General features: G+C 40.6%; 1 protein-coding gene across 3 annotated transcripts in view; it reads right to left on the minus strand.

The window, feature by feature from the left end:
• The window catches only part of Nfia (nuclear factor I A), a 378,431-nt gene that overhangs the window by 24,511 nt on the left and 328,201 nt on the right, over positions 1–25,719 (minus strand). For 2 of the 3 annotated variants that reach the window (XM_042684424.1, XM_042684417.1), the window contains exon 10: positions 11,581–11,672. The exons of the other annotated variant lie outside the window; for it this stretch is intronic. In XM_042684424.1, the coding sequence (XP_042540358.1) occupies positions 11,581–11,672 (92 nt within the window). The remainder of the gene's footprint in view (positions 1–11,580; positions 11,673–25,719) is intronic. 3 annotated transcript variants of the gene reach the window in all.

Genomic DNA, 25,719 nt, shown 5'->3' on the forward strand with positions numbered 1-25,719 from the left:
GAAGGGACCCCAAAGCAGCAAGATAAGGAAAGGAATACCAAACTTGTTCAGGTCCACACAATTTGAGTGAGATCAATGTTTCCCATAATACTTCTCCTGTCATGTAGCGCTCTAACTGTCACAAGAAAAGGCTGATTAACTTAAGTAAAGTGTTCTCTGCTGTGTAAACACATAAAAATCTATGAGGCAAAAAAAAAGGGGGAGGGATGGGAGAATGGAGCAACAGAAGAACAAAATGTCATTTTCATTTTTGATGTGGACCCATTCTTACTTTGCATTCTTCTCTTGTAACCATTACTGTACCAGCCATTCTGACAGAGTCAATACATCGATTTGGGTCTTGATGCAGTGGTGAGGCAGACTAATCTGATCCGCCATTGTCTGCCATAGACAGGATGGGGGTGGGGAGCACTCAGGTCACAGGGCAAAGGAGATGAGGTCAGTCAAGGTATGCCAGCCTGGTCCTCGATACATAAAGAGGACTGATGCATCGCTGGCCACCCGGTGCTGTGCATTTGGACACGTGTGCATTGAGAAAGGACAGAGGAAAAAAGAAATCTTCAGCTCAGCTAAAGGATGCAGCCTAAGTAATATGGTATGCACCACCTATTTAGGTCCCTGTGGAATTTCAGTCACTCACAGAGATCTGCAATTCAATGAGGATCACCACCCCATTAGGACTAATCATGTCAGTGGTGTATCTGACAAAATAAACATCCAGAATTGTACTCCCCGCTTCACAACTTGGTTTTGCATGGGATCTTTTCCTTCCTTCCATCACCTGGCAGAAAGCTGAATTTTTTTTTTTTTAAATATGAAATTATACACAAGGAGACTCTATGCAATCTTTGGCAACTTCCTCCTAAAGAACCAGAAACTGCCACTGCTAGATGAGCTTTTGCTTGCTCCTTGGGACTCTGCTAAGGATGTTCTTAATAAATAAATATTGTTCTGCCAGCTAATGGGGGAATTAATGACAAAACTTATGCAAAACGGATGTGAGAAGGATAGAAAGCGGGAAAACACAGCTCAAGGGGGGAAATGCACCCATTACCCCTAGGGTCCTGGTAGTATTAACATTTCTTTTTCTTCTGCCCAGTCACAGGTCCCTTGTCCTGAAGATAAATGGGCTGCCTCCTGCCTGGCTCCATTGCTACCCAGCTTCAGTTTGAAGGGGAGGAAGGAGGGCTTTAAAATGAGAGGGCTCAGCACCCTCCCATCCTAACTAGATTGCATCTTTATGCAATCCCAAGGTATACAGTAGATGTTCAATAAATGCTGGCCTCTTCCTCCTCCCTGAAATTTGATCACATAGCTGGCAAGTGGGGGAGATGAGAGAAGAATCCAGGTATTTTAATTCCGAACTCAAGATGTTTCCCACTTTATACACAGGTCCCTGCCATGTCCAGGTCCCTTCCTGGATCTTTGTGCGCTATTATCCTTCCATTCCCCCAGAACCAGGTTCTACCCCCTCCCCTCCCCCATCAGGGGTCAGTGGAAGGGGGACTCTGCTGAGGGGTCAGGAGCTATTTGTCCTGACAGCTGGCCTTAAACTCCCATTGCCTACTGGAGGCAGCAGGAGGCAGACAGCCTATCCTAGCCTGGGAGGGCAGCACTGTTACTTCTGAGTCACCAAGGTCACAAGGCAAGGGCCAAAACTGGGTGGGAGGGTGAGGAACATACATCACCGTGGCCTGTGTTAACCTAACAGCTCAGCTAGACTAAGGATGGGAGTCATAGGCTTGTGGGATGTGAGTGGATATAAGCTCAAACTCCAAATCAGTTCAGCTCTGTGGTAAGGAGGTGCCCAGGGTCTTGGGAAAAATTCTGTAACGGGGAGGAGTGTCCTGTGGATTGTCTACCTTCCCCACAAACAGATCCCATTTTAAGGCAATATCTTACCCACTACAAACAGGTTTCTCAAAAAAAACGCAGGAGGGCAAATGTGTGGGTGGGGAAACAGTGGGAGAATTCTCACAGCAGGCGTGGGATCTGTCTATCATTGGACCTTTAAGGACTTGGAGTTGGTGGTAGCCTTTGGAAAGTCTAGGTCCCAAAGGGCCCCAGCGTGGACTCTTCCCTCTCCCAACTAGGAGTCACTTAGAGTGCAGGAACAGGGGGCAAAAGCCATTCTTCTACGTGGCCTTCGACTGTGTGGATACTATGGTGGGGACCCTGCCCTCACCGTGTTCCCTCCAGTGTTCATAGCCAGGAACTTTCCTTCTGCAAAGGACACACCTGGCTTCAAGTGTAAAGGAAGAGCCTCAGAGAACTGCTGGCAGCTGGGTAAGTGCCAGGGTTCTTCTAGGGCACTGGTCACAGATGCCCTGGGGAGGCATAAGCCACTGGTCCCCCTTTCAATTAACTTCCCCAGAGTCCATGTTTACTTGGGGAAGGGTGACTTGGCTGCACATCCTTAACCTCAAACAGAGGCTGAGAAGACAATGCCACACACATGCTATTGACTGAGCATCGACTGGGTGCCACATCCCAGCAATCATCAACTAAGAAGCATCCCCGAATTTACTGCTCTTTCCTTCTTCTTCCCTCCCCTTCTCACCTCTGTCTCTCTCTCCCCTCCCTCTCTCTCCCTCCTTCCTTCTCTGCCTCCCTTCTTCTCTGGACAGATTCTAACTATACAGCATAGTCTGACCTTCAACTCACCATCCTCCTGCTTCTATCTCCTCAGTGCTAGGATTACTGGAGTGTATAGCCACATCTGTATTTTGTTTTCTTTTTTTGCCAGTCCTGGTGCTTGAACTCAGGGCCTGGGCGCTGTCCCTGAGATTCTTTTGCTCAAGGCTAGCACTCTACCACTTGAGCCACAGCGCCACTTCCGGCTTTTTCTGTGGACGTGGTACTGAGGAATTGAACCCAGGGTTTCATGCATGCTAGGCAAGCACTCTACCACTGAGCCACCTTCCCAGCCCGTACAGCCACATCTGGATCCCCGAATCTTTTTCGATCATACTAAAGCATAAGTTCCAAGGGGATAGGATTGCCCAAGTATACGAACAGAATGAAAGGAGCTTCAGCATTAGCTCAGTGGTGAGGTGCTGGCTAGCATATCTAGAATACACTACCAAAGCAGAACGTGAAAACCCAAGGTTCTGTTTATTGAAAGGTTTATTTTAAGAGTGTCTCATAGCCTGTCAATGAGTCAGCCACCGAGTGTATGTGAGGGGAATGTGTCAAGTGCTTACAGGTTGGTGTGGGAGATGGGAGGTGGGGAGGATTCACTCCTGCCCACAGTAGTGCAGAGGGAGGGGAAGCAGACTGCGTGAGAACTCATCTCTGCCAAGTGTAGCTTACTCAACACCTGCTGCTGGAGGCTGAGGACATGAGAACAGGAATGACCGAGCTCCAACTCCATTTAGGCCCCACTTTCCCATTACATTCACTTCTTGCCAGTTCTCTCTAGTCAGATTTCCCACAAACTCCCACCCTTACTCCACCCCACCCCTGTCAGTTATATCTTCCTTGGGTAGGTCGAGGGAGAAATAGGCATGGGCTGCTACCTGTACATAGATGACACATGCATCAATGTAGCCAGGTATAGACCACTTTTAGTGCAGATGTCCATTAGAGAATCCTAGAGTTCAGATCTTGGGAAATTTGTCTTGTCCTAATTTGCTAGAAGGCTGCCTTAGATGGAGCTGTGCATAGGTAGCATGTAAATATACAGCTCACAAGTCTTTCCCTGATAGGACACCTGAGTTTGTGTTCTGTCTTAATGACTCCTACAGGGTCTTCAGAAGTCACATTCTCTCTCTCAGGGCCTGGGAGCTTTTTCACCCAAGGCTAGTGCTCTACCACTCTGAGCCACAACAGCACTTCCGGTTTTCTGGTGGTTTATTGGAGATAAGAGTCTCATGGTCTCACAGACTTTCTTGCCCAGGCTGGCTTTGAACTGTGATCCTAAGACCTCAGCTTCCAGTAGCTAGGATTGTAGGCATGAGCCACCAGCGCCTGGCTTAGAAGTCACATCTCTTTAAAGCTCTTAAAAAAAAATGTACAATAGGGCTAACTATAATAACTCTACCTGCCTCAAAGGTCTGCTCTTAAGATCAAATAAGAAACCATTTTGTAATCCAGAAAATAACTGTCACTATAAAAATAAGATAAAATATCACTGATTGTTTAAGAGGTATTAGCACTTATTTTTCCTGTATTAACAGAATTTAAAACTTAACAATTGGAGATATAGATGCAAACATTTGTGTATGTATGAATATTTATCTATCATCTATTTATCTATCATCTATAGAAAGACAGCAAGAGCTAGAGAAAGGGAGAAAGACTAGACTAGAAAATCAACTACCAATGGAGGAAAAACCAAGAAAAAATGTACACATCCTTTTGTAGGGGCAAGATAAAGTGTCAGCCGACATTGCACATGAATAAAAGCCATGCCTGTAGCTACTCTGCTGTCTGTTCTCTGGCAGAGGCCTGGTGTTTTCTCACAGACAGACTTAGAGCATTCATGAATGAGCGAAGCAGTTCAGCTTGACTGGACAGATACATGCACTAAGAGAAAGCTGGGGCAGGTCTTCAGAACAACCAAGTTCAGCACTATGCCCATTGGAACCAGTAGGTGCTGGCCCTGGTGGCTTGATGCAAGGGCTTCAGTCGCTGAAGACTATCTTAGAGAGAATGGTCAGTAAGCTTTTACCTCAAATAATTAGGGAAGCAACAGTTACCTGGGAAAGGAAAAAGTTCTGGAGATTGTTTTAAGTCTTGGCTATCTCAATTACCTTCAGACAAATTTGCTCCTCTGAGGACCAAATGAGTGTGCTCATCTGTAAAACATGAGCAATGGTATCAGCCTTAGAGGGTGCTTCAGGATTGCAGTACAGGCATGGGCTTGGCACTACGGCTGGCTTAACATATGACATCAACTTGACCTAGAACACTTAACTTTTCTCAAAGCAGAGGCAAAAGGCTTCTCCTTCTTTTTCCTCTCTTTTTCTTCCTCCCTTTTGCCCATATTCCCTCTCCTCCTTCCTTCATGCTTACATTTTTATTCTTTTGGATGAGGAGGTCACAGGGCAGGGAGCCAAGCTAGCCTCAAACTTTTGCTCTGCCTCCTGAGGGCTGGGATTACAGGCATGGATCAATAGGCCTGGCTAGCAAGTGGGATTGTATCTGCCATTCCTCTCTAGTCTTTTTTTTTTTGGGTCCGGTCGTGGGGCCTGAACTCTGGGCCTGGGCGCTGTCCCTCAGCTCTTCAGCTCAAGGGTAGCGCTCTACCACTCAAGCCACAGCACCACTTCCGGCTTTTTTCTTTGTGCTTATGTGGTGCTGAGCAATCGAACCCAGGGCCTCAGGCATGCAAGGCAAGCACTCTACCACTGAGCCAATTTCCCAGCCCCTCCTCTCTAGTTTTAAAAGCTAAGTTATGCAGGCTTGTGACTGAAATGCTCAAAATCTGCTTTCCGTGGAAGGCAAAGAATAGGGAAGAGAAAGACTCATTTTCTTCTAGGGAAATCCAAATTTCTTCCCCCTGTAACGCCCCAGCAGAGCTTTGAACCACTGTGTGGTGTCTCCTCCTAGGGTAAAGAAGCTCATGTCAGGGTAGGAAGTCTGCAGGAGGCTTAGTTAACTGAGACAGGGCTGCAAATGAAGTTGGTGTGGTGGGTGAGGATGCCACACCGGCAGGGGATGCACTTCTTGGAAGTGAGAAGTGAGGACAACTGGCTGATATCTGCACTAGGAAAGTCTTGGTCTGGTGAAGATAGAATTGAACCTTTAGTCTTCTTTGGATGGGCTCACTCTATCTACCATCTGACTGGCAAGAATTAAAGTACAGGGAGAAAAGGAGTAATGTACAAGAACCATATCATCAGACCAAAGTGAAATGAGACTCCAGCCTCTTTTGCCCCTTCCGCTCTTTGGGAAGTCCTTATACCTCATTCTGGAGCCTCTTGGGCAAAGCCTTATAGTTCTGGTATCACAAGTTATTACAATGTTCTTGCCAGTACTAACCTGCCTTCCTTCCTTCCTTCCTTCCTTCCTTCCTTCCTGTTTCCTGTATGTTATGTCTTTCTATTTCTTCCTCTAGAATCTACACAATTTGAGAAGAGTTTGTGTTCTCTCATTTTGTAAGAAATAGAAAAAGCAACATTAAGTAATCGAAGAAAAGAATGCATGGAGAATTTTGCAGATTGCCTGAGCTTTAGTTTCTCATGCAGGGCTTCCGGAATAAAACATATGGAATGACAATGAATGGAGACATTCTTTCCCTATGTCTCTACCACGCTGCTTCCTTTGTGTACTCCCATCCAAGGTGACTTGGTGGTGCCATGGACAGTCGGCTAGCAAATCGGTAACAGGCCTGGAATTTAGCAGTAGGGGTCTCTTCAGATCAATGGGTTCCCAGCACAGGGATGTGTGAGGCTTATGTGTATGTTGGTACAGTTCATGAGGCAAGTGAGTCAGGCAGCTAAATGATTTATTAAGCAAAGGTTACAGCACCTGTGCCTTTTTGTCAGCAATCAGGCCCATGGCATGCCAAGCGAGTCTCCTAATAGCCCAAATGGTAATTTCATTTTAAACAGCATTTCAGACACCACCACGATCCTGTTCATGCGAATAATGGTAGATTTGGGTGGTAGGGAGGAAATGCCTATTTTAAATATTGTTTGCACTCATTTTTCATTTTCAGGAATTAGTCCTGGTTGGAGTTCCGCAGGTTAAGCATTGTTACTTGAACATTCTGATTACACTAGTGCCTGAATCAAAATCAGTTCCCTTTTCACTTCTTCTGTGTCAGAACTAGCATTTCTATTTACTAGCTGATGACGAAACATTAACTTTACTTCCCCTTCCTCTAAGCAAACCCCTTTTCTTCTAATGGCTCTTGTTTCCAGAAACAAGATTAAATCATGGGATGAAACAGATATGTTCATTGGCATTCTGCTATTTGAGACAATGGTAACAGTGTCCCAAGTGATGTAAACACTTTATGCTCAGAGACTTTTCTTTATGTTAATTTTCACTGGCCTGGGATATTATTGAAAAATAAGAGGTGAAGCGTGGAGTGAGTGCTGGTTTCTCTGAGCAGGTGGCTGTCCACAGGTGCTCCTCATGTAAAGGAGAAGAGCCTGCAAAATGGAGGGGGCTGGAGGCAGAAGAAAAGGGCAGGTAGCTTGCAGGAGCGTTTAAGCACTGTCCAAAAGAAGGATGAGACTTCCCGAATACAATTGGAAGGCAGGAGAGAGGAAAGTAGCTCACCACAAATCTAAGGAGGATGCAAGTTTGCCTCAGCAGAAGGAGAAATTCTCTGGAGAAAAAAGAAAACCAGACTGGAAGGGAAGGAAGGAAAAATGGCTTTCAATTACCCTTGTTATCTCTCCCTACCAATCATTACAGATGATGAATAGGTGCAATAAAAGCCAATATTCAATTTTTCCAATTTACATGGAAAGAAAGCCATAATGTACTGGTAAGGGGAAGAAACAGCAGGTTACCGAACAGTGTATATAATATGATCTCATTTTGCAATTTTATTTGTATGTGTAGAAACAGTTGGGATGGATTTATAAGGAAATGTTAGCAGTAGGACTACAAGTGATTTTTATTATTTTTCTCATCTGTACTTTCCATAGTTAATATGTTTCAGTACTGTAATAGGAAAAAGCCATCATTTAAAAACTTCTTTGTAAATTAAATTCACTCCCTGTGTGTAGAGTACCTATTACGTGCCTGGCAGGAGAATGTAGTAGTTTATCCTCTTGAGAGGGTAAGCCTTTAATTGCGCTAATGATTACACTTTTTTTTTTTTGGTCAGTCGTGGGGCTTGAACTCTGGGCCTGGGCGCTGTCCCTCAGCTCTTCAGCTCAAGGTGAGGCTCTACCACTTGAGCTACAGCGCCACTTCCAGTTTTCTGGTGGTTTGAGATAGGAGTCTCACAGTCTCTCCTGCCCGGGCTGGCTTTGAACCGCGATCCTCAGATCTCAGCCTCCTGAGTAGCTAGGATTACAGGTGTGAGCCACCAGCGCCCGGCTTGATTACACTTTTTAAATGGTGGTGAGATGCACAGCTTGATCATCTGAACAACATTTTGAATGTACAGTCCAGAGGTACCGGGGACACTCACTGTGGTGTGAACACCATCACCATCATCTCAAAAATCCTCCCATTATGGGAAACTTCAACTCCACATACTACCCTCCCCTTGACCACTGGCAACTTTCTATTTCTATCCTTCCTTCCTTTCTTCTTTCTTCCTCCCTCCCTCCCTCTCTCCCTCCCCCCTCCCTCCCTTCTTTCTTTCTTTCTTTCTATCATGCCAATGCTGGGGTTTGAACTCATATTCTTTCTTTATGCTTAAGGTTGGTGCTCTCCCCCTTGAACCACACCTCCATTTCCTGTTTCTATCAATTTGGCAGTTTTGGGTATCTCAGGTAAGCAGAATCATACAACATTTATCTATGACTTACTGTACATATTGTAATGTCATCAGGACTCATCTATGCTGAGGCATGGATCAGAATTCTCTTCCTTTCTAAGGAAGAGCATTCCACTATATATGGCAACTGTATTTTATTTAGTGATCTGTGTGCTGATAGACACTTGGATTGTACAAATATCCCTTTGAAACTTGGATAGATGTTAATGATAAGATTTTAATGTGATTTCAGATATAAAAGCAGGAAGATGCTATGGTATTCTTGAGAATTAAACGTCAGTCTCTGGATATGTCCAGGGAGCAGTACAGTTAGAATGCTTAGAGAGTATAGGCTTTGCCATCACAGAGAACTCAGTATTTAATTTTCACTCCTTACAGTCTGATGTCCTTGGAAAAAAATCAACCAGGTCTTTCGGTGTTGATTTCCACATCTGTAAAGTGGAGACAATTATATCTCTTGCATTGGGGTAGTTATAAAGATTAGCCAGGTAATGTCCTAAAATATGTAGCATGTAGGAAACACTCATAAATAGAGGCAGCATGCAATCAAGTAACTCATTTTTCTTCAGGACGTTCTTTCTGTAAGTCAAAAACCTACACACACACACATACACACACACACACACCCCCATACATATGTATATATCCATATATATGTATGTATCCATATATATATATATATATATATATATATATATATATTGGTTTATACCCTCTAGGAAATAAAACCGGATTACCTCTAACCCATCTTCTATAGGATGATGCTTTGAGTATTTTGAGACACTTCCAATGGGAACATATCTTTGAGGGACAGATTTTTAGCTTACATTTATTCACAGACTTAAGTAGAGTATACCTCTTCTGCACTGAGAAAGCTCAAAAATCTGCTTGGGTTTACCAGAGGTAGAAAGCAAAATTCTGCTTTCCCAGAAAAACCTTTTCCTATATTTCAGTAAATACATATTTCTGGCTTTGTAACGATTATATCAACATAGAAAAATGCAATAATTAATCTGCAGACTCTGTTTCAATTATGTTTTAGAGAATTCCTGTCAAACTTTCCCTCTTTTAGGCCAATGTCTCCCTGAGAGGGAGCCTGCATTTAGGTCTATTGATAATTATTGTATCTATCTACTTAAAACAGTTCTAGAAAGTAGTTTCTTTTCAAAAAAGTTAACATGTACACATTGAAATATTTAGAGTGCACAATTTTTATCTCAAGGCATGCGCACCTGCACACATATTCACATGTATGAACAAATGACAACTCCATTAGCAAAGTTTCTCATAAGACAATTAGGAATAGCTTTCTTCAAGCCAAATGTGGCAGGTGTCAGTTTTTTTTTTTAAAGAAACATCTAAGCTGTTGTCTCTGTAATGCCAAATATTTAATGCAAACCAAAGGACTTTAGTTCCAGATGCCAATACTGAGTTTACATGACATCATCCAACCAGATGCGTGGAAAATTTGGATTTTTAAGAGTTGAATTTTTGTGGTCAGCCTCATGAAGACCGAGTTCCTGGGTTAAATAAGGCATTTGTGAGACAAAGAGATATTGGACTATAACACGTTTTGACTGTAGAGGAAATGAGCTGAATGGAACATAGGGTACAATTTCAATGTTCTGAGTCACAGCTTATATAAAAATATTCCGTAAAGTACAAACAGGCCATTCTAGAAGTTCTATTTTTTAAGGTTCTTAATAAAGTAACTCAAGCTTTGGGAAAATAAAGTGACCACCCAACAAAGAGGCACCAGCCCCAATTGTCCTTTTTCATAGAATCTGAGGATAAAAGAACAAAGGAAAATATTAAACTTTTGGTTTGTTTTCAACATAGATGGGTTTTAAGGTGATGATGCAATTTCAAACTCACCAGGAAAATATCTGAATCTTTGACAGTATTGGAAAAAAAATAAGCAAATGACTGGATGTTTATGGGAGGAATGAAATAGGAGATTTTAATACTGGACACTATGTACAAGCCAGTTTAGGAAGAAACAACAGAAGTGAGAAATCCAAGAGGCAGCCCCCTCTGCATCCTTGACTCTCCCTGCTCCAGGAGTGTTGTGCTCCTGTGACCCAGCTCGGGTGAAGGGAATCTTCAGAGTCAGTGTGGGTCAGCCTGTGCTGTCCACAGAGCTGTAAGCAAAGCCCTGTGAAGATGGAGCATTTGAACCTAGGCAGGCAGGCCTGTTATATCCATTACCCCCACTCCGGTCACATCCTTACAAACAGATGAACAAATTACTAATTTGGCATCTAGGGATGACACACCCAGGTATAGGCCCTAAACCACTCAATAATTTTTCCAACACCTTGCTAAGAACCTTATGGAGAAAATATTTTCCTTTGTATCAATTAGGATAAGATAGGATCCCATTCTCATTAGAAAATCAGGGAGTAGATTTCTTTTTCAGGTCCGAGACTGGGACTTAAACTCCGTACCTGCCACTGGCTTTGTTCACTGGCGAGCGCTCTACTCACTGAGCCGTGTTCCAATCCCTCAGAGAACAGTTTATTCTTAAATCAAAACTTGAACCTAATTCTAGCCCGAGATTCTTCTACACATGTACCTGGGAATACAAAGGCTCACTGCTTCTCAATTCTCAGCAGCCACTCTGAAACTGTTTTTCAAGAAAGATCTTTTCTCCTTGAACTACAGTCCCAGGACCTGAACGTATTTACCCAGTGTGTCCCGATGAGGTGTGGACATTCTGCACACCTCTTTCAAACATGCATCCTATTCATTCCCTGCCCACCCTCTCCATGTTTCCCAGAGGCCAGCAGTCACCCCTCTAAATGCCTCCTATTTCTGGAACTTCACAGCAACTTAATAGGGCTCAAAAAACCCTTCCCCCCACCGCTTCCTTTTAGAAAGCTTGCCAGGTTTCTGGGGAACTATAATGAACACAGAGGAGTGGCTGATCTCCCTCCCAGCACCACAAGCAAAACCGGATGGTGTGTTTGCTTGGATTCCTTGAGAATACAGGGAAATGTGGCTGAAGGGCTGGGGGTGGAGGGGGGTGGAGGGTGGGCTGGTGGGGGACCAGAGTCAGGAGGAAAAGGGGCTGGGCCATGCGGCCTGCTGTGCCTGGAGACCAGTTAACAAAATGCACCTGATGAATAATACAAGCTGCATCACATACAGAAAAGATGAGAGCGGCCCACCTGTGTCTGTTGAGGGATATTTACAAAGCTTGGATCCCGTGGTCCAACACTGACGAATCGGTTTGCGGGGGAGGTGCTGGGTGTCGAGTAGGCTGTGAAGGAAGGGACACATGCGTTCAGGAAGCAGCACGAGATTGCGCACACAAACAACACCAAAACATACAGTCTCCCAGCCGACGCAGCTGATTAACAAGGAAATGTGCAAACACTGTAGCTAGCAAGGGCATTTTAGTCCAAAAGGGGTAGCAGGAGGGAGGAGGGGAACTAGTTTCTGACTGCTGTGATTAAACAGGGTCAAGTTGGTGTCCGGAGGAGGAGCTGTTTTCTTATCCCACCTTTCAAATTAGAACATGCAGAGCATTCGCAAAAGTACACTTGCTATGTTAAACAGGAGCTCTGGGGTCAGAGAGGGGAGGAGCACAGTTCACTTAAAACCTTTGCTTTTCATGCTGTTATACTTTCTTCTAAAAGTCATGAGCTGGTTGGAGGCTTCTATATCTAGAGATGAAAGAGGAGTCTTTTCAGAAAGAGTGAATGGGCTCTCCAGGGTGGACGTGAAAACCATTTAGAACAAACTGCCTTTATAGATCCCAGGAGAGTGGCTGGAATGTTTATGGTACCTAAAATGTGCTTCAAATCGTCCTGTTGGTACTTTTGCCTTCCTAGATCCCTTCTGTAGGGCAGAACTACTGGAGCTGCTGTGTAAACAAGGGTATCACACTGGGGCTTCAGGTTCCAAACTTCAATTGCCTATGCTTTTCATAGGTCTGTTGTTGTTTTGCTTATATTTCAGAACTTCGCTCCAGAAAACAAACAAACAACACCAACAACATCCCAAAACAGTGGCTTTTGTTGGTTTCTAAAACCAAGTGCATTTTGTTGTCTTGGTGTCCCACCATTCAGTCCTTTACCATCAACTCCAAGGAGTTATTTCTTCTTTCTAGGACTTCTAGATGCTAGCTGAACATAACTCCACATTTCTTAACAGTAATTATGATAATTGTCAACGAACTCCAGATGCATACCATCTCAAGGGCAAAGAAGATTCGCAACTTCTAAAAGCATAATTTCTTTCCCCTTATTGATGTCATCGACTTCTCTTACTTTGATTTTCTGCTTTAAAGAAAACTGTTCACCCTTGTAGGTCCTCTTGTGAGGAGAAAAGTCCCGCCAATCTGGCCCAAGTTCCACTAATCATTGGTAAGAGCTCTGCCATTCAAACAGATCTGTACTTTAGGGGCACAGCGCTGCCATGGTCAGGCACACCAAAAAAAGGATGAGTAGGAGGACCCACTGTCGTTCTTAAACTTTTTGTTATCATAGAATTTTTTTAAAGGAGGCCTGATTCAGAAATCATTTCATAGGAAATGATCTAAATATATGGTATGTCATATTGTCTAGTAATGCGAAGCTAATGTTTTTCTTCTGTATCTCATCTTCTGTCAGACTAGTTTGAACAGAATTGAGACAAAGATTTGCATTTAGCTATTTCCCTATATCTTTCCATCCTGGGTATGAGGGAAATTTAGGTTTTCCTTTTTCTTTCTTTTTTTTCATTTTTAAAAAGTTCAGTAAAATAAACTCCTGATTATTTGCTTTTCTTAGCCCATGGCTTTACTTTGATACACTTTAAGAAATGGCAAAAGAAAGTTATATGTTGAAAATGGTGGTCTATTATCTGCCAGAGTTATTCATCTGGTCCTAACACTCGCGGAGTGTGAAGGAGACAGGAGGAAGCTAGCAGGTGAAATAATCTGATGAACTAGTTAGTGGTTAGAGGAAAAGTATTCTGTTCACACATACATAGGTAGGTGTGTAGGGAAGGTATAAAAAGAAATGAGGAGTATGTTCAGGTACTAAGGCTACATTATTAGTGATATGTTGATTTTGATCATCCTGCTTGTTATAGACACAGAGCAGAATTTCCTGCAACATTTTTGCCACACTGATGATGTCATAAAAGAGCGTTTTAATTGGTCCCAGAATACATGCCTTTGGCATGCTTTTCATGATGATAGTTCTCTATCGACGAAAGCAAGCTTACTAAATCTGGAAAGGCATTTCTATTATAGTTCATTATTTTAATTGACCAAAACTTCCCATTTGAAAGAAAGTTCATCACAGAAAAAAATTTAGCTTCCTATAAATAAAATAGCATATAAATACTAATATTATATAATATAGTATAGTATATAAATACTATAACCCCAATTACTGGATATTTCTTTTTCTTTTTGCAATCATGGAATAGAACTTGCAGTTTAGTTTTCAGAACATTCCAGAAGGCCTTTAATGCTTTCAAGGGCTACTAAACTGCACGAGTTTATTCTGGTTAGTGGCGAGAGGTGGGAGTATATTGGTATCTTAAAACGGATATTGTACAAAGGAACCTAAGGGATCTAAGTCATAGAATGGTGTGAAGAGAAATTTGTTCTGTAGAAAGTTAGCTTCTGAGTAAAATCAGAGACATAGGAAAAACCAGGGAAGGAAGAAAAAAATTGTGACATCTTCTGTTTTTCTAGCTACAATAGAGAAGATATTCTCTAATAGCAGATGTAATTCCACAAAAGATATGACGTAAGTTAAATTTGATTTTTCTCAAATCATTGAACTAGGGTGTCATACTCTTGGAGAAAAAAAACCCCACCATCTAAACTTTTTATTCAAACAACCTCCTATACTATAGTCAACATTGCTGCAGAATCAAGAAAAAGGGCACAGGGTTCAAGATCAGCCTGGGCATAACTTTTCAAAACTCCATCCTAGTCAAGTAAGTACCAGACACTGTGTTCAATTTCCAGTACCACAAGAAAAGAAAGAAAAAGAAGAGTGATGACTAATTACATATAATTGTATTAACTATGGCATTATATTGCATTCACTTAATTCTTTCTTAATTATAACTTTATTTTATTTTTTTGTTGGTCATGGAGCTTGAGCTCAGGTCCTGGGTGCTATCCTTGAACAAACTCTCTCTTTTTAAAAAATATCTTTATTGTAAAGGTGATGAACAGGAGGGTTGTAGTTACATGAGTAAGGTAATGAGTACATTTCTGTTACTCCCTCCCTCATTTTTTTCCTGCTTATCCCTCCTTACTCCCTTCCCCCTCAAGTTGTATAGTTCATTTCCAACATAGTGTCAACTGAGTACCATTGTTGCATTGAGCTCTTTTGCTCAAGGCTAGCACCACTTCAGGGTTTTGAGTGGTTAGTTGGAGATAAGAGTCTTATGGGGATTTTTCTGCCTAGGCTGGCTTTGAACTGTGATCCTCAGATCTCGGCAGTTAGGATTACAGGTATGAGCCTGGCTTTAATTATAACTTTTACCTCTTGTCAAGAACAAAAATCGAATGTTATATGAAGAGCTTTGGGAAATCATAAATGTGATCTTTTGTATCATTAAAATAATTTTTGAGGGTTAATACAGACATTTTTGAGACTTAGTAGACATTTGGGGTAATGGATGACTTTTATAATGTCAACAAGGAAAATCCATTTAGCAATATAAATATATGACTATTACAGATTAAATTATTTACTTAGCAATATCACTGTGGCCCATTTTCCTATAAGAAGTTTTATTAGCTTATCTTTATTAATTGCACCACATTTTCCCACCCTCTAATGTCTTTCTTCACATAATGCTAGAGTCTTAATTAGTAACTATCAAAATCTCAGCGAAGAATTTGACCCCATATTGTACTGTGTCACATTGTCTTTTTTTATGCATTACTGATTCTGTAATACTTCACTTAGACAATACAGGAAATGCCAGAAAGGAAGGGCTGGCCTCAGGAAGGGCTGAAAGAATGGTCAAGGGCAATTCTCTCTTTATAAACTATAGTTTATAGGGCCTCTGAGTGTTCAGAAGTCTCGCTAGGCACTGTGCGGATAAGGGGGAAGAGTATAGAGACCTCATCAGCACTGGTCTTTACAACTCTGCTGGGGTCCCTAGAAGGACTTAAGTGTCTAGGTCTCAGAAATGAAGGTGCTCAATGCCAGTAGCCAATGAGAATTCTAGTTTGTATTGTTCTTTTTTTCATTTTTCTAGGTAGGAAATAAGGGATGTGTCTGAATAAATGAATCATGACAGTTCCAAATGATTTAGTGTGAAATAACCTTCACTCACCAATTACATCTGCACTTGCTGTTATGAACTCTATAAATATATTTGTGTGTGTGTGTGTGTATGCTTTGGTTTTGGTTTTGTATCTTGAACTCAAGCCCTTGCACTGTACTTGGCTTTTTTTGCTCAAGACTGGTGCTCTACCTCGACTTGGGCTTTCTGCTGGCTAAGTAAAGGTAAGGGTTTTTACTGCTTTGTCTGCCCAGGCTGACTTTGAATGGCAATCTGCAGAACTCAGCTTCCTGAGTAGCTAGAATTACCAGTGTGAGCCACCAGGGCCTTCCAGTTGATGTATTCTGAATAGAAGTAGTTAGTGCTTTCCTGACAAGGGAAAAAATATGACTGAGAAGGAAGTTAGATATTAAAAATATTTGTACCAACATGAACTGATGCTTCCTTATCTCCTAGATCTAACAAATAAGATGTGAGTCTGTGCTGCCTGGTTTGCGAATAGGTAGATGGTTCTAGTTTGGGAACTAGTGAAATATATATAGTTATGAGAGGTAGAAAAGCGAGAAAATCTAGGTTTCAGTGCAGAGGGTGACTGGAAGGTGAGCTGCCTTTTGAAGGGCAGTGTGCCTGTGGCTGGTTTCACCTAGGCTGGGGTAACTGAGGTTGATAAGAACATTTGAAAAGTAATGCAAGAGAACAGGTGAGCTTTGAGCTTCGGAATTTACTTCCAGACACTAAAAGGAAGACAGGAAGTCCCCTAAACCCTGATAGGTAGTTCTTCTCTCTGATACAAAATGTTAAGACAAATTTGTTTTCTGTATAACCAAAGTTCCAACTCCATGAAAGTGGTGGCTGATCTCCCTATTGTTTTTTTATCCCCTGGGACTCTACCAAGATTAACTTTTGGAGTGCATCAGAGATAGCTTTTATTATGGTCATATGCTCTCTCTTATTCTCACCTTACTTATTCTAACACTTGCCACGTATTGCCCATGACTGGGTTACAAAAATGACCAACACTCAATGGTCTCCTCAGATGCTAGAGTCCACTGGGCATAGGTAAGAAAAGGAGAATAGGAGCCTAAAAGTAATAGAAATAAAAACTCAAAGAGGTGTGTGTGTGGGGGGAAGGTTACAGGTCCCAAAGGACTATAGGTCCCAGGGAGGATGCCCAAGCACCGGACAGAGCCGGGAAAGAGGGCAGATGGAGCATGCAGATTTATCTGCCATTCAGCAAGGGGAGTCAAAATTTTAACTCTGAGACTTCAGTGCTTGAAAGTGGAGGGGAAAGGGCCTTTTGGAACTTTTCTTTCCCAGAGAAAGAAATAATCTCCAAACAACCAAAGACATCAAAACCCAATTCTGATCACCAATCAGACAATTCTGGCCATTCCCTTGCTCAGAATGTGCCCTCTCATCTCACACATCAATATGCACCTCATTTTCTGAAACTCAGTGTGAGGGTCTTCTCTAAAAAGAACTTGTGAGGAACTGAACTTCATTTAAAGTCAACTTCTGATCTTATCACCTACCCAGGAATGTGCTAGTTACTGGGAGAAAAGAGACCCTGAACACGTTCAGGAATACAGAGTTAAACGGAATTCCTTGTAATCGGAAAATGGTGATGTTCCTAAATGTTTTCCATGGCCACCTGCCAGTGAAGGAAAGTTGGAGTTAGAGAGCAGTGGCATAAACAGAAAGTGAGTTCACTAAATACCTAATTGAAATATTCAGGTCCCTAATCTCTAACTGTGCTGTTGTATCTCTTTAAAAGTCTGCTGTGAGATTTTCATTAATTAAAAAAAATGAAATTAAAAAAAGAAAATAAAAAAATGCTGGTAACTGTAAAATCCATTGGCCAGTCTTTTTCCTTCCTTCCTTCTTTCCTTCCTTCCTTGCTTGCTTGCTTGCTTTCTCTCTCCCTTTCTCCCTTTCTTTCTTTCTTCCTTTCCTGGTCTTAGAGCTTGAACTCAGTCTGGGCACTGTTCCTGAGCTCCTTTTGCTCAAGGCTAGCACTCTACCACTTGAGCACAGCACTGCTTCTGGCTTTTTCTGTGATTAATTGGACATAAGAGTCTCAATGACTTTCCAATTCAGGCTGGCTTTGAACCGACCTCCTCAGATCTCAGCCTCCTGAGTGGCTAGGGTTACAGTTGTGAACCATCAGTGCCTGGCTCTTGGCTAGTTCTAAAGAAAACCAACGCTATTGACTTCATTGAGGGATGTAAACACTATTCCCAGCAAGGTCACAAGAGAACACAGGATAATACTCGAGTGCTTTTCTTGCAAAAAAACTCTATTGATATTGACAAGCTTCCACGGCCTGGGTTTCCATGGTTCATAGCATCATAGAGCATGGCCTTTTTTTTAAAAAGCCTTTGAAATACAACAGCCTCTGCTTATACTTGAGCCAGCATTCAGAGATTTAGAAATCTCCACATGATTGAGTGGCTGTAGTTCTCATCCAGATGTTTGGCATCTAGAAGATAACCACACTGAATTTCCATTATTGTTATTTTTTTTTTTTATCACATCTATGCAGTCAGTTACCTTATTCTATTATCTCTGCACATCTTTTGTCTTTACAAACAAGTTACCACCACAACAAAGAAACACAGCCCTCCGGGCATGAAATTAAAGCCTCCTTATCGCTAGTGAATTATTATAGAATAACATACTCACCAGCTTCCTTCCTGAAAAGCTAATGAATTCTAGCTTAAATACATTAGCATTATTTAACATGTATGGTAACAATTTGCATGACATGTCTAATGTGTCAATAGTACACAAATATCATGAAAGGAACCAATTCAATTAGATGGCTTTGCTTTGTTGCTATTTCTATGTGGATGGAGGGTCCTCAGGAGGTACAGGCTCAGGCTACATCACAATTTGGGGTAAAATGGCAAGTAGGAAGAAGAGCACAAAATATTTCAGGTCATTGTATGCACACAGGGAGAAGGGGACCAAAGTGACTTAAACTGAATCTATTTTGATCTCATGTTACCAAAATCTCTGAAAAGGAGGCACTTCGCAATGATGTCTCCCTCCCTCCCTCCCTCCCTCCCTTTCTTGTGTTTGTGTTTGTATTTGTGTGTGTGTGTGTGTGTGTGTGTGTGTTGGCACTAGAGTTTGAATTCAGGACCTTGAATTCTTGCTTAGGCTTTTTCTGTTCAAGGCTTGTGTTCTACCATTTGAGTCACATCTCTGCTACTAGCTTTTTGCTGCTTAATTGGAGATAAAAATCTTGTGGACTTTTCTACCTATTCTGACTTTAAATTATTGGGTTCCTCAGATTTCAGCCTCCTGAGTAGCTAGGATTACAGGCCAATCCCTGTTTTTCATATATATATATATAAATATGTATTATATATATATATTTTTTTGTCAGTTGTGGGGCTTGATCTCAGGGCCTGGGGCACTGGCCTTGAGCATTTTTGCTCAAGGTTAGCATTCTATCACTTTGAGTCACAGCTCCACTTTTTGTTTTTGATTGGTTAATTGGAAATAAGAGTCTTACACAGGGACTTTTCTGCCTGGGGTTGGCTTTGAACTATGATCTTCAGATCTCAGCCTCCTGAATAGCTAGGATCACAGGCATGAGCCACTGGTGTCCAGCTGGTTTTCATATTTTTAAAGGATAAAAATACAGTTTTGTGCTGGGCACATGCGGTGGCTCATGCCTGTAATCCTAGCTACTCAGGAGGCTGAGATCTGAAGATCACAGTTCAATGCCAGCCCTGGCAGGAAAGTTTGTGAAACTCTTATCTTCAATAAACCATTAGAAAACTGGGAGTGGCACTGTGGCTCAAGCAGTAGAGCGCTCGCCTTGAGCTGAAGAACAGTGCCCAAGTCCAGAGTTCAAGCCCCACGACCACCACCAAAACAAAAATCTTTGTTTCAGCTAATTTCAGTTTATTTCTAATGGTTATTCCAAATTCTTTTAGCTATGATTAATTTCTATGTGTATGCTGTGTGTTTCACTTGATAGTATATATTTATTGATCAGAGGCCAGCATGTCTATGCTTAGGGACAGATGAGAGTTATAAGCTACAGCCATAGTAAAACAAAAAAAAAAAAAATGAAACTTTGGTCACTATATTGTATCATTCCTTCCTGAAAGGCTTCTGAAGCTCTTAAAAGACATTGTCACTCTGGAAACCTACTTCTGGGGATTATCCTAAACGAACATAAAAATATGGACAAAGATTCATGCTCTAGGATGTTCATTACAGCATTAGCTGTAGAGCAAAAAAAAATTGGAACCCACTTAAAACTATTGTTTTAGTCATAAATTAATGGAATATTTTATAGCCATTAATAATGTTTTAAAATAAATGAATGACATCACAACATTTAAAGCATGAAATAAAATGAATCAGTTTAGAAAACTATATGTACACACATACATACAGACATTTATACCTACACCATGATCAATTATGATTAAAATGTGACCAGATATGATTGGGAAATAAACACAGAAATAATTGTTTCTGAAGAGTATGATGATGAATAATTTTTAAAGTGCTTCCATGTAATTTCTAGTGATACTTCTGCACAGCCTCTGGGATTATAGGTATGTGGCACTACACTTAACTCTTCCTAGTAATTTTTCATTTTATGTAAAATATGCACAAACAAAACTTGAAAAATCTCAAATAATACTTTATGAGGCCTAGATATATAATCAATAGACAATGAATTTCAGAACCAGAAAGTCCTGGATTGAATCTATGTAATCTCTAACTAGAAATATGACCTTGTCAAGTAAGTTAACCTCTGAGACCCTCTCTACATAAAGAGTCTACCATAATAAACATTATTCACTCCAGTTTTCCTAGCCCTTTGACTGAGGCTTTATCTCTCTGTGAATGTCTAATACACTGCCCTGTCTACCAAATGGTCCATGGTGATGTATGCAGTGGCTTTGCTGATAAGATTGAAAAATCCCTATGTTCTCCTGTGCTTTATATTAACACCACTGCAGAAAGATCCTAAAATCATCTCATTGAGGACTCCTGATTCCACAATCTGATTAAGGGCATCTATTATACTCTTAGGTATCTACCGCTAAACAAAACATATTGAAGCCTCTCCAGAGTTAATGTTATAATGAGTCTTACAAGCAATTTGTAAGGGTATAAATGGCACAACATTTTGAAAAGCAATTTGGAAATCTGTCTCAAAAGGAATGTTAGATCCTTCCACAAGTACCTCTGACTGGTTTCTGCCTGTTCTTCCAGGAAAAAGAGTTAGGAAGTGCTTTTGCCATTTACATGCTACTAGATGCTGTTCTAAGACTTTGAATAATGATAAGGAAACTGAATGAAATAAGTAAAAATACATGTAACTTTTGTAATAAAAACTATATGTCTAAAAAGGAATGTTAGTACTGCTTATATTAGTAATTATCACTCTAGAAATCTATCTATGTTGGATCCATATATATGTATATGGATATATATAATCCAACATATATATCCATACACACACACACACTCACACACACACACACACGTGGATATGTTGTATCATATTCTACAAGTTGGAGAAAATGAATGTCCTAGAATTGGTCCTTACTATAAACACAATTTGTTTAGAATTAAATTTCCTATCTTTTCATGAATAAGCAATGGTATAAATTCTAACTTAAAAAAGAGCTTTTCAGGAGACTGAGATCTGAGGATTATGGTCCAAAAGCAGCCCAGGCAGGAAAGTCTATGAAACTCTTGTTTCCAATTAATCAACAAAAAGGCTGCAAGTAGAGCAGTGCCTCAGATGGTAGAGCGCTAGCCTTGGGTACAAAAGCTCAGGTACAGAGCTCAGGCTCTGAGTTCAAGCCCAGCCCCCACCAATCCCAAAAGCAATTATATTAATTATACTCATTATAATTATAACCACTATATATGTGTATATGTACATTCACACAAATACACACATAAACACATGTGTATAGGCAAAATAAGAAACTTAAAAGTAGCTGATGGCAAGAGATTGTAATTTTCTTTTCATATTCTTCTGTATTTTCCAGGTCTCCTACAATTCTACGTATTACCTTTACAAAGAAAGTCTTAAAACTATTATCCATCCAGGAAAGTGAAAAACTGACGCTAACACAAGACTTGAATGGGTTATGAAAACTCAACTGGATGCATTCAGCCACTGTTCAGTTCTTTCGGCCACACTCTTTTACAATGTTCACTCTGAATTTCTTCCTGCCTCCCCATCTCCACCTCCCACCCTGGTCCCAGCTCTGGTTCCTAAGTTTTCCATCTAATTCAATGTGACCAGAATGGTGTTATTCTTGAAATAATAAAAAAGAATCATAGAGTGTTTTAGGGCTTTCAAAGGAACACCTCTCAATCTCTTACATGTCCTGAGAGTGTGGAAAGCTTTGTGCTCTGGAGCTCAACAGGCTTGGGTCTGAGCCTTGAGCTCAGTTTCATCGTTAAAAAGAGCTCACTTTTTCATGGTATAGGTTGTATGGTTTCCCTCACTTGTGATAACTAGAATGTGCCTATAAATTTATTTGTAAACACACTGAGATGGTAAACAAAAACAAAAACACAACAACACTGGGACATTATAAATTATACAGGCCACACACAGTGAGATCAAAGGAGGATATTCTAAGGAGAGGATCACAAAGGCTTAATAGCTATGTGCATATGATTATATAAAATAATACTTATTGAAATGAACTCTAAAAAATGGAAACAAGATGTTGTTGTTGTTGCTGTTGTTTTTGTTTCCTTTGATTTGTTAGTTTATCTTTGGGAGGGTAAGGGAGGGCACAGAAAAAGCAGGACACAGGTGAACAATTACAGCAATGGTACTCACTAGATACTATGTGGAAAATGAACTACACATCTGGTAGGTGGGATGGGAGGGAAAAATTGGGAGAAAGGGAAGGAGTAATGGTTCAAAAAGAAATGTATACTTGACTTATGTAACTATAACCCTTCTGTACATCACCTCTACAATAATAATAAAATATAGTAAAAAAAATGAGCTCACAATTCCAACTTTACAAGTTCTCATAACAACTGTACCTAGAGAGATGTATATGAAAGCATCCATCAAAATGCCTGGTTATTTATTAATTATTTTTTCTTTCACTTTACAAACCTAAATGTTAAACTTTGGACTGTTCACAAAACAAAAATGCTCCGAGTAAAGTATAACGTATGATTTAAGATAACAATATATGTTTGTAGTTAGTGGCTCCCCAGGACAGAACCTGTGACCAATAATGGCTATTGTGAATAAAAATGCCAGCTTTGCAGAACTCAGTGCTTGCTGCAAGGGGAAAGAACATTATTCTTTACCAAAAACCATATATTTTTGCTAGCTACCCGACGTTCAGGGTAGTGTAGCTAAAAACTAGATGTATAAAAATGACTAAGGATTTTAAAGAGTGTCATTTATGTACATGTGGTTCTGATCACTGACATGGTTGAGGTGGAGACATAATTACTAGATTGTTAGGCAAATATTAAAAAAAAATATATAAAAGGGCACTTGAATTGTTTTTTTCTTGTTGGTCATGGGGCTTGAACTCAGGGGCCTGGGTGCTGTCTTTGAGCTCTTCGGTTCAAGGCTAGCATTCTACCACTTTAAGCCCCAGCCCTACTTCCAGTTTTCTGGTGGTTAATTGTGGATCAGAGTCTCACAGACTTTCCTGCCTGGGCTGGCTTTGAACCGTGACCTCAGATCTCAGCCTGAGCCACCAGTGCCTAGCTCACTTGAAAATTTAGGATCTTTCAGTTTCTTTGGATAAGATATGAAAGAGCCATCCCTTCCAAAAGTGTTCCATCTGCCTGGAGTGGACCAACAGTACCAGGTCCTGCCTCTCCATGTGTATTCATATGTGTCCCACCATGACAAGAGTGTCTGTAGTACTTGCCTTTCAGCACACTTTTTTTTTTTTGCCAATTGAATACAACTGAAAACATACTCCATAAATTCAAATGCCCTCGTCTCTGTTTCAGAGTTCCTAATGTATGATGGTTCTATCAGGGGATATTTAGGTTACCAGTCTTTTGTTGTACTGTATGTACAGCTTTGCTCTTATCTCCAATTACAAGCACAATTTTACACTTAAATTTCACATAGTTATGATTTTGTACATAAACACATTTGTTTTGAACGTTATGTATCTAATTTAAACCACACATGTACATATAGAAAAGCACTAACAGCCCTCCAATGGTATAAAGAAGAAGCCTATTTCCAAGTGCTGACCAATACTATATTAAGATACTTTCAGATATTTGCTAATCTGACAGGTAAAAATATCTTACAAGTTTTCATTTGTATTACTCTTATATTATATGAATAAAAGCCCTTCAAATGTTTTCTTTTTCTCTATTTCTATCAATTTCTTGTCTTCCTATTTGGTTACTGGTCTTTCTCTTACTTTAAAAAAGTACATAGTATTAAAAAATTTTAAAAACCAAAATGCACATATTAGAGAATTGTGGGGTTTTTTTGTTGTTACATATGCTGTAGATTTTTTTTTGTATGTTATATCTTTTGACTTTGTTTATGGCGTTTGCTTTTTTTTTTTTTTTCTTGTATTAATTCTTGGCACTTTTAGGAGTAGAATTTATCAGTCTGTTATAGATGTAAAGCAGGCACTCTTACCATGAGCCATGCCTCCAGCCTTGATTTTTCTGGTTATTTTTGAGATAGTGTCTTACTTCCTGTCTGGGTAGATATGTGACCTATTAGGCTTCTTGGTAGCTAGGATAACAGGCAGACCACTGTGTCTAGCTCTTTGTTGAAAAGGGAACTCTCTTGTTTTCTTTTTTGAACTGGTACTGGGGCTTGAATTCAGGACCTGGGCTCTGTCTCTGAGCTTATGTCTTCAGGCTAGTGTTCCACCATTTGACCTATAGCTCCACGTGTGGTGTTTAATCGGAGGTAAGAATCTCACAGATCTCTGCCTGGGCTAGCTTTGAACCAAGATCCTCAGATCTCAGCCTTCTGAGAATTACAGGCATGAGCCACTGGCAAAGGCTAAGAAGGGATCTTTTCAACTTTTTTGTTCACTGGACTGGCCTAGATCTGGCCTCCCAACAATCTCAGCTTCCCAAATGATAAGTGTGAGACACCTGTACTTGGCTGGTTTTTGTATTCTTTAGAAGGGTCTTCCTCTCTCCATTGTTATTTAAAAATATCCTATATTTTTATGTGGCAACATTTTTATGCTATTTTTTAAAAGTCCATCTGAAATTAATTTTTGTGTAGGAACTTTTTTTCTTTCCAGACGACATGATTGTCTCAGTATACTTGGCTGAATAATGCTTTTCCCTTTTCTGAAATGCCACATTTATCATAGACTGAAATACTGCAGTCTTCTCCATAATCCCGTAACTCAAAGGCATATAAAAAAACTAAAACCCAGTGGGGGTAATAACATTGGAGAGTGCTAGCACTTACTTGGAAACAGAGTAAGACTAAGTTCCCTGGATTGTGTGGCATCAGGGCATGACCTAAGGGTGAGTGGGTAGGAAAGACGGAGTTCTTTAGCATGGTGTCCTGTCTGTGGAGTTACTTATGAGAATCTATGAAAATAGAAAAACTCAAAGCTGTATACCAAAAGGAATTTAAAAAGTAAATTTAAACTTAAATGATAAAAAAAAATAACATCAAGAGTCCAGATAGCAGTAGTAAAAAGTGTTTTGTGAAGAAGGTCCTGTAGGGCTGAGGACTCAGCTCAGTGCTAGGATGCTCACCCAGCAAGCGTGTTGTGAGGCCTTAGGGTTGAAATCCAACATTGCAGAGTGGAGGTGGGGTAGGAAAGAAGCCAGTAACTCATTTTTCTCTGAATCTACTACTTCTTCTCAGAAAGAAGAGTCCTTTTAAAAATATGTATGTACCTTTATTTAAGAGTAACAAGTGAATGTTGACAACTTTTATGACTATATTTTCTGAAATGAGAGAATTTAGGGAGAGGTGGAACAGATGTTGGCGCTCAAGTGATAGAGTGCCTGCCTAGCAAGTAGGAAGTTCTTTTTGAGTTCAAACACCAGCACTGCTTCTACTCCCAGAT

This window comes from Dipodomys spectabilis, unplaced genomic scaffold (assembly GCF_019054845.1).
Source record: "Dipodomys spectabilis isolate Male_0828 unplaced genomic scaffold, ASM1905484v1 ptg000002l, whole genome shotgun sequence".
Lineage (NCBI taxonomy): Eukaryota > Metazoa > Chordata > Mammalia > Rodentia > Heteromyidae > Dipodomys > Dipodomys spectabilis.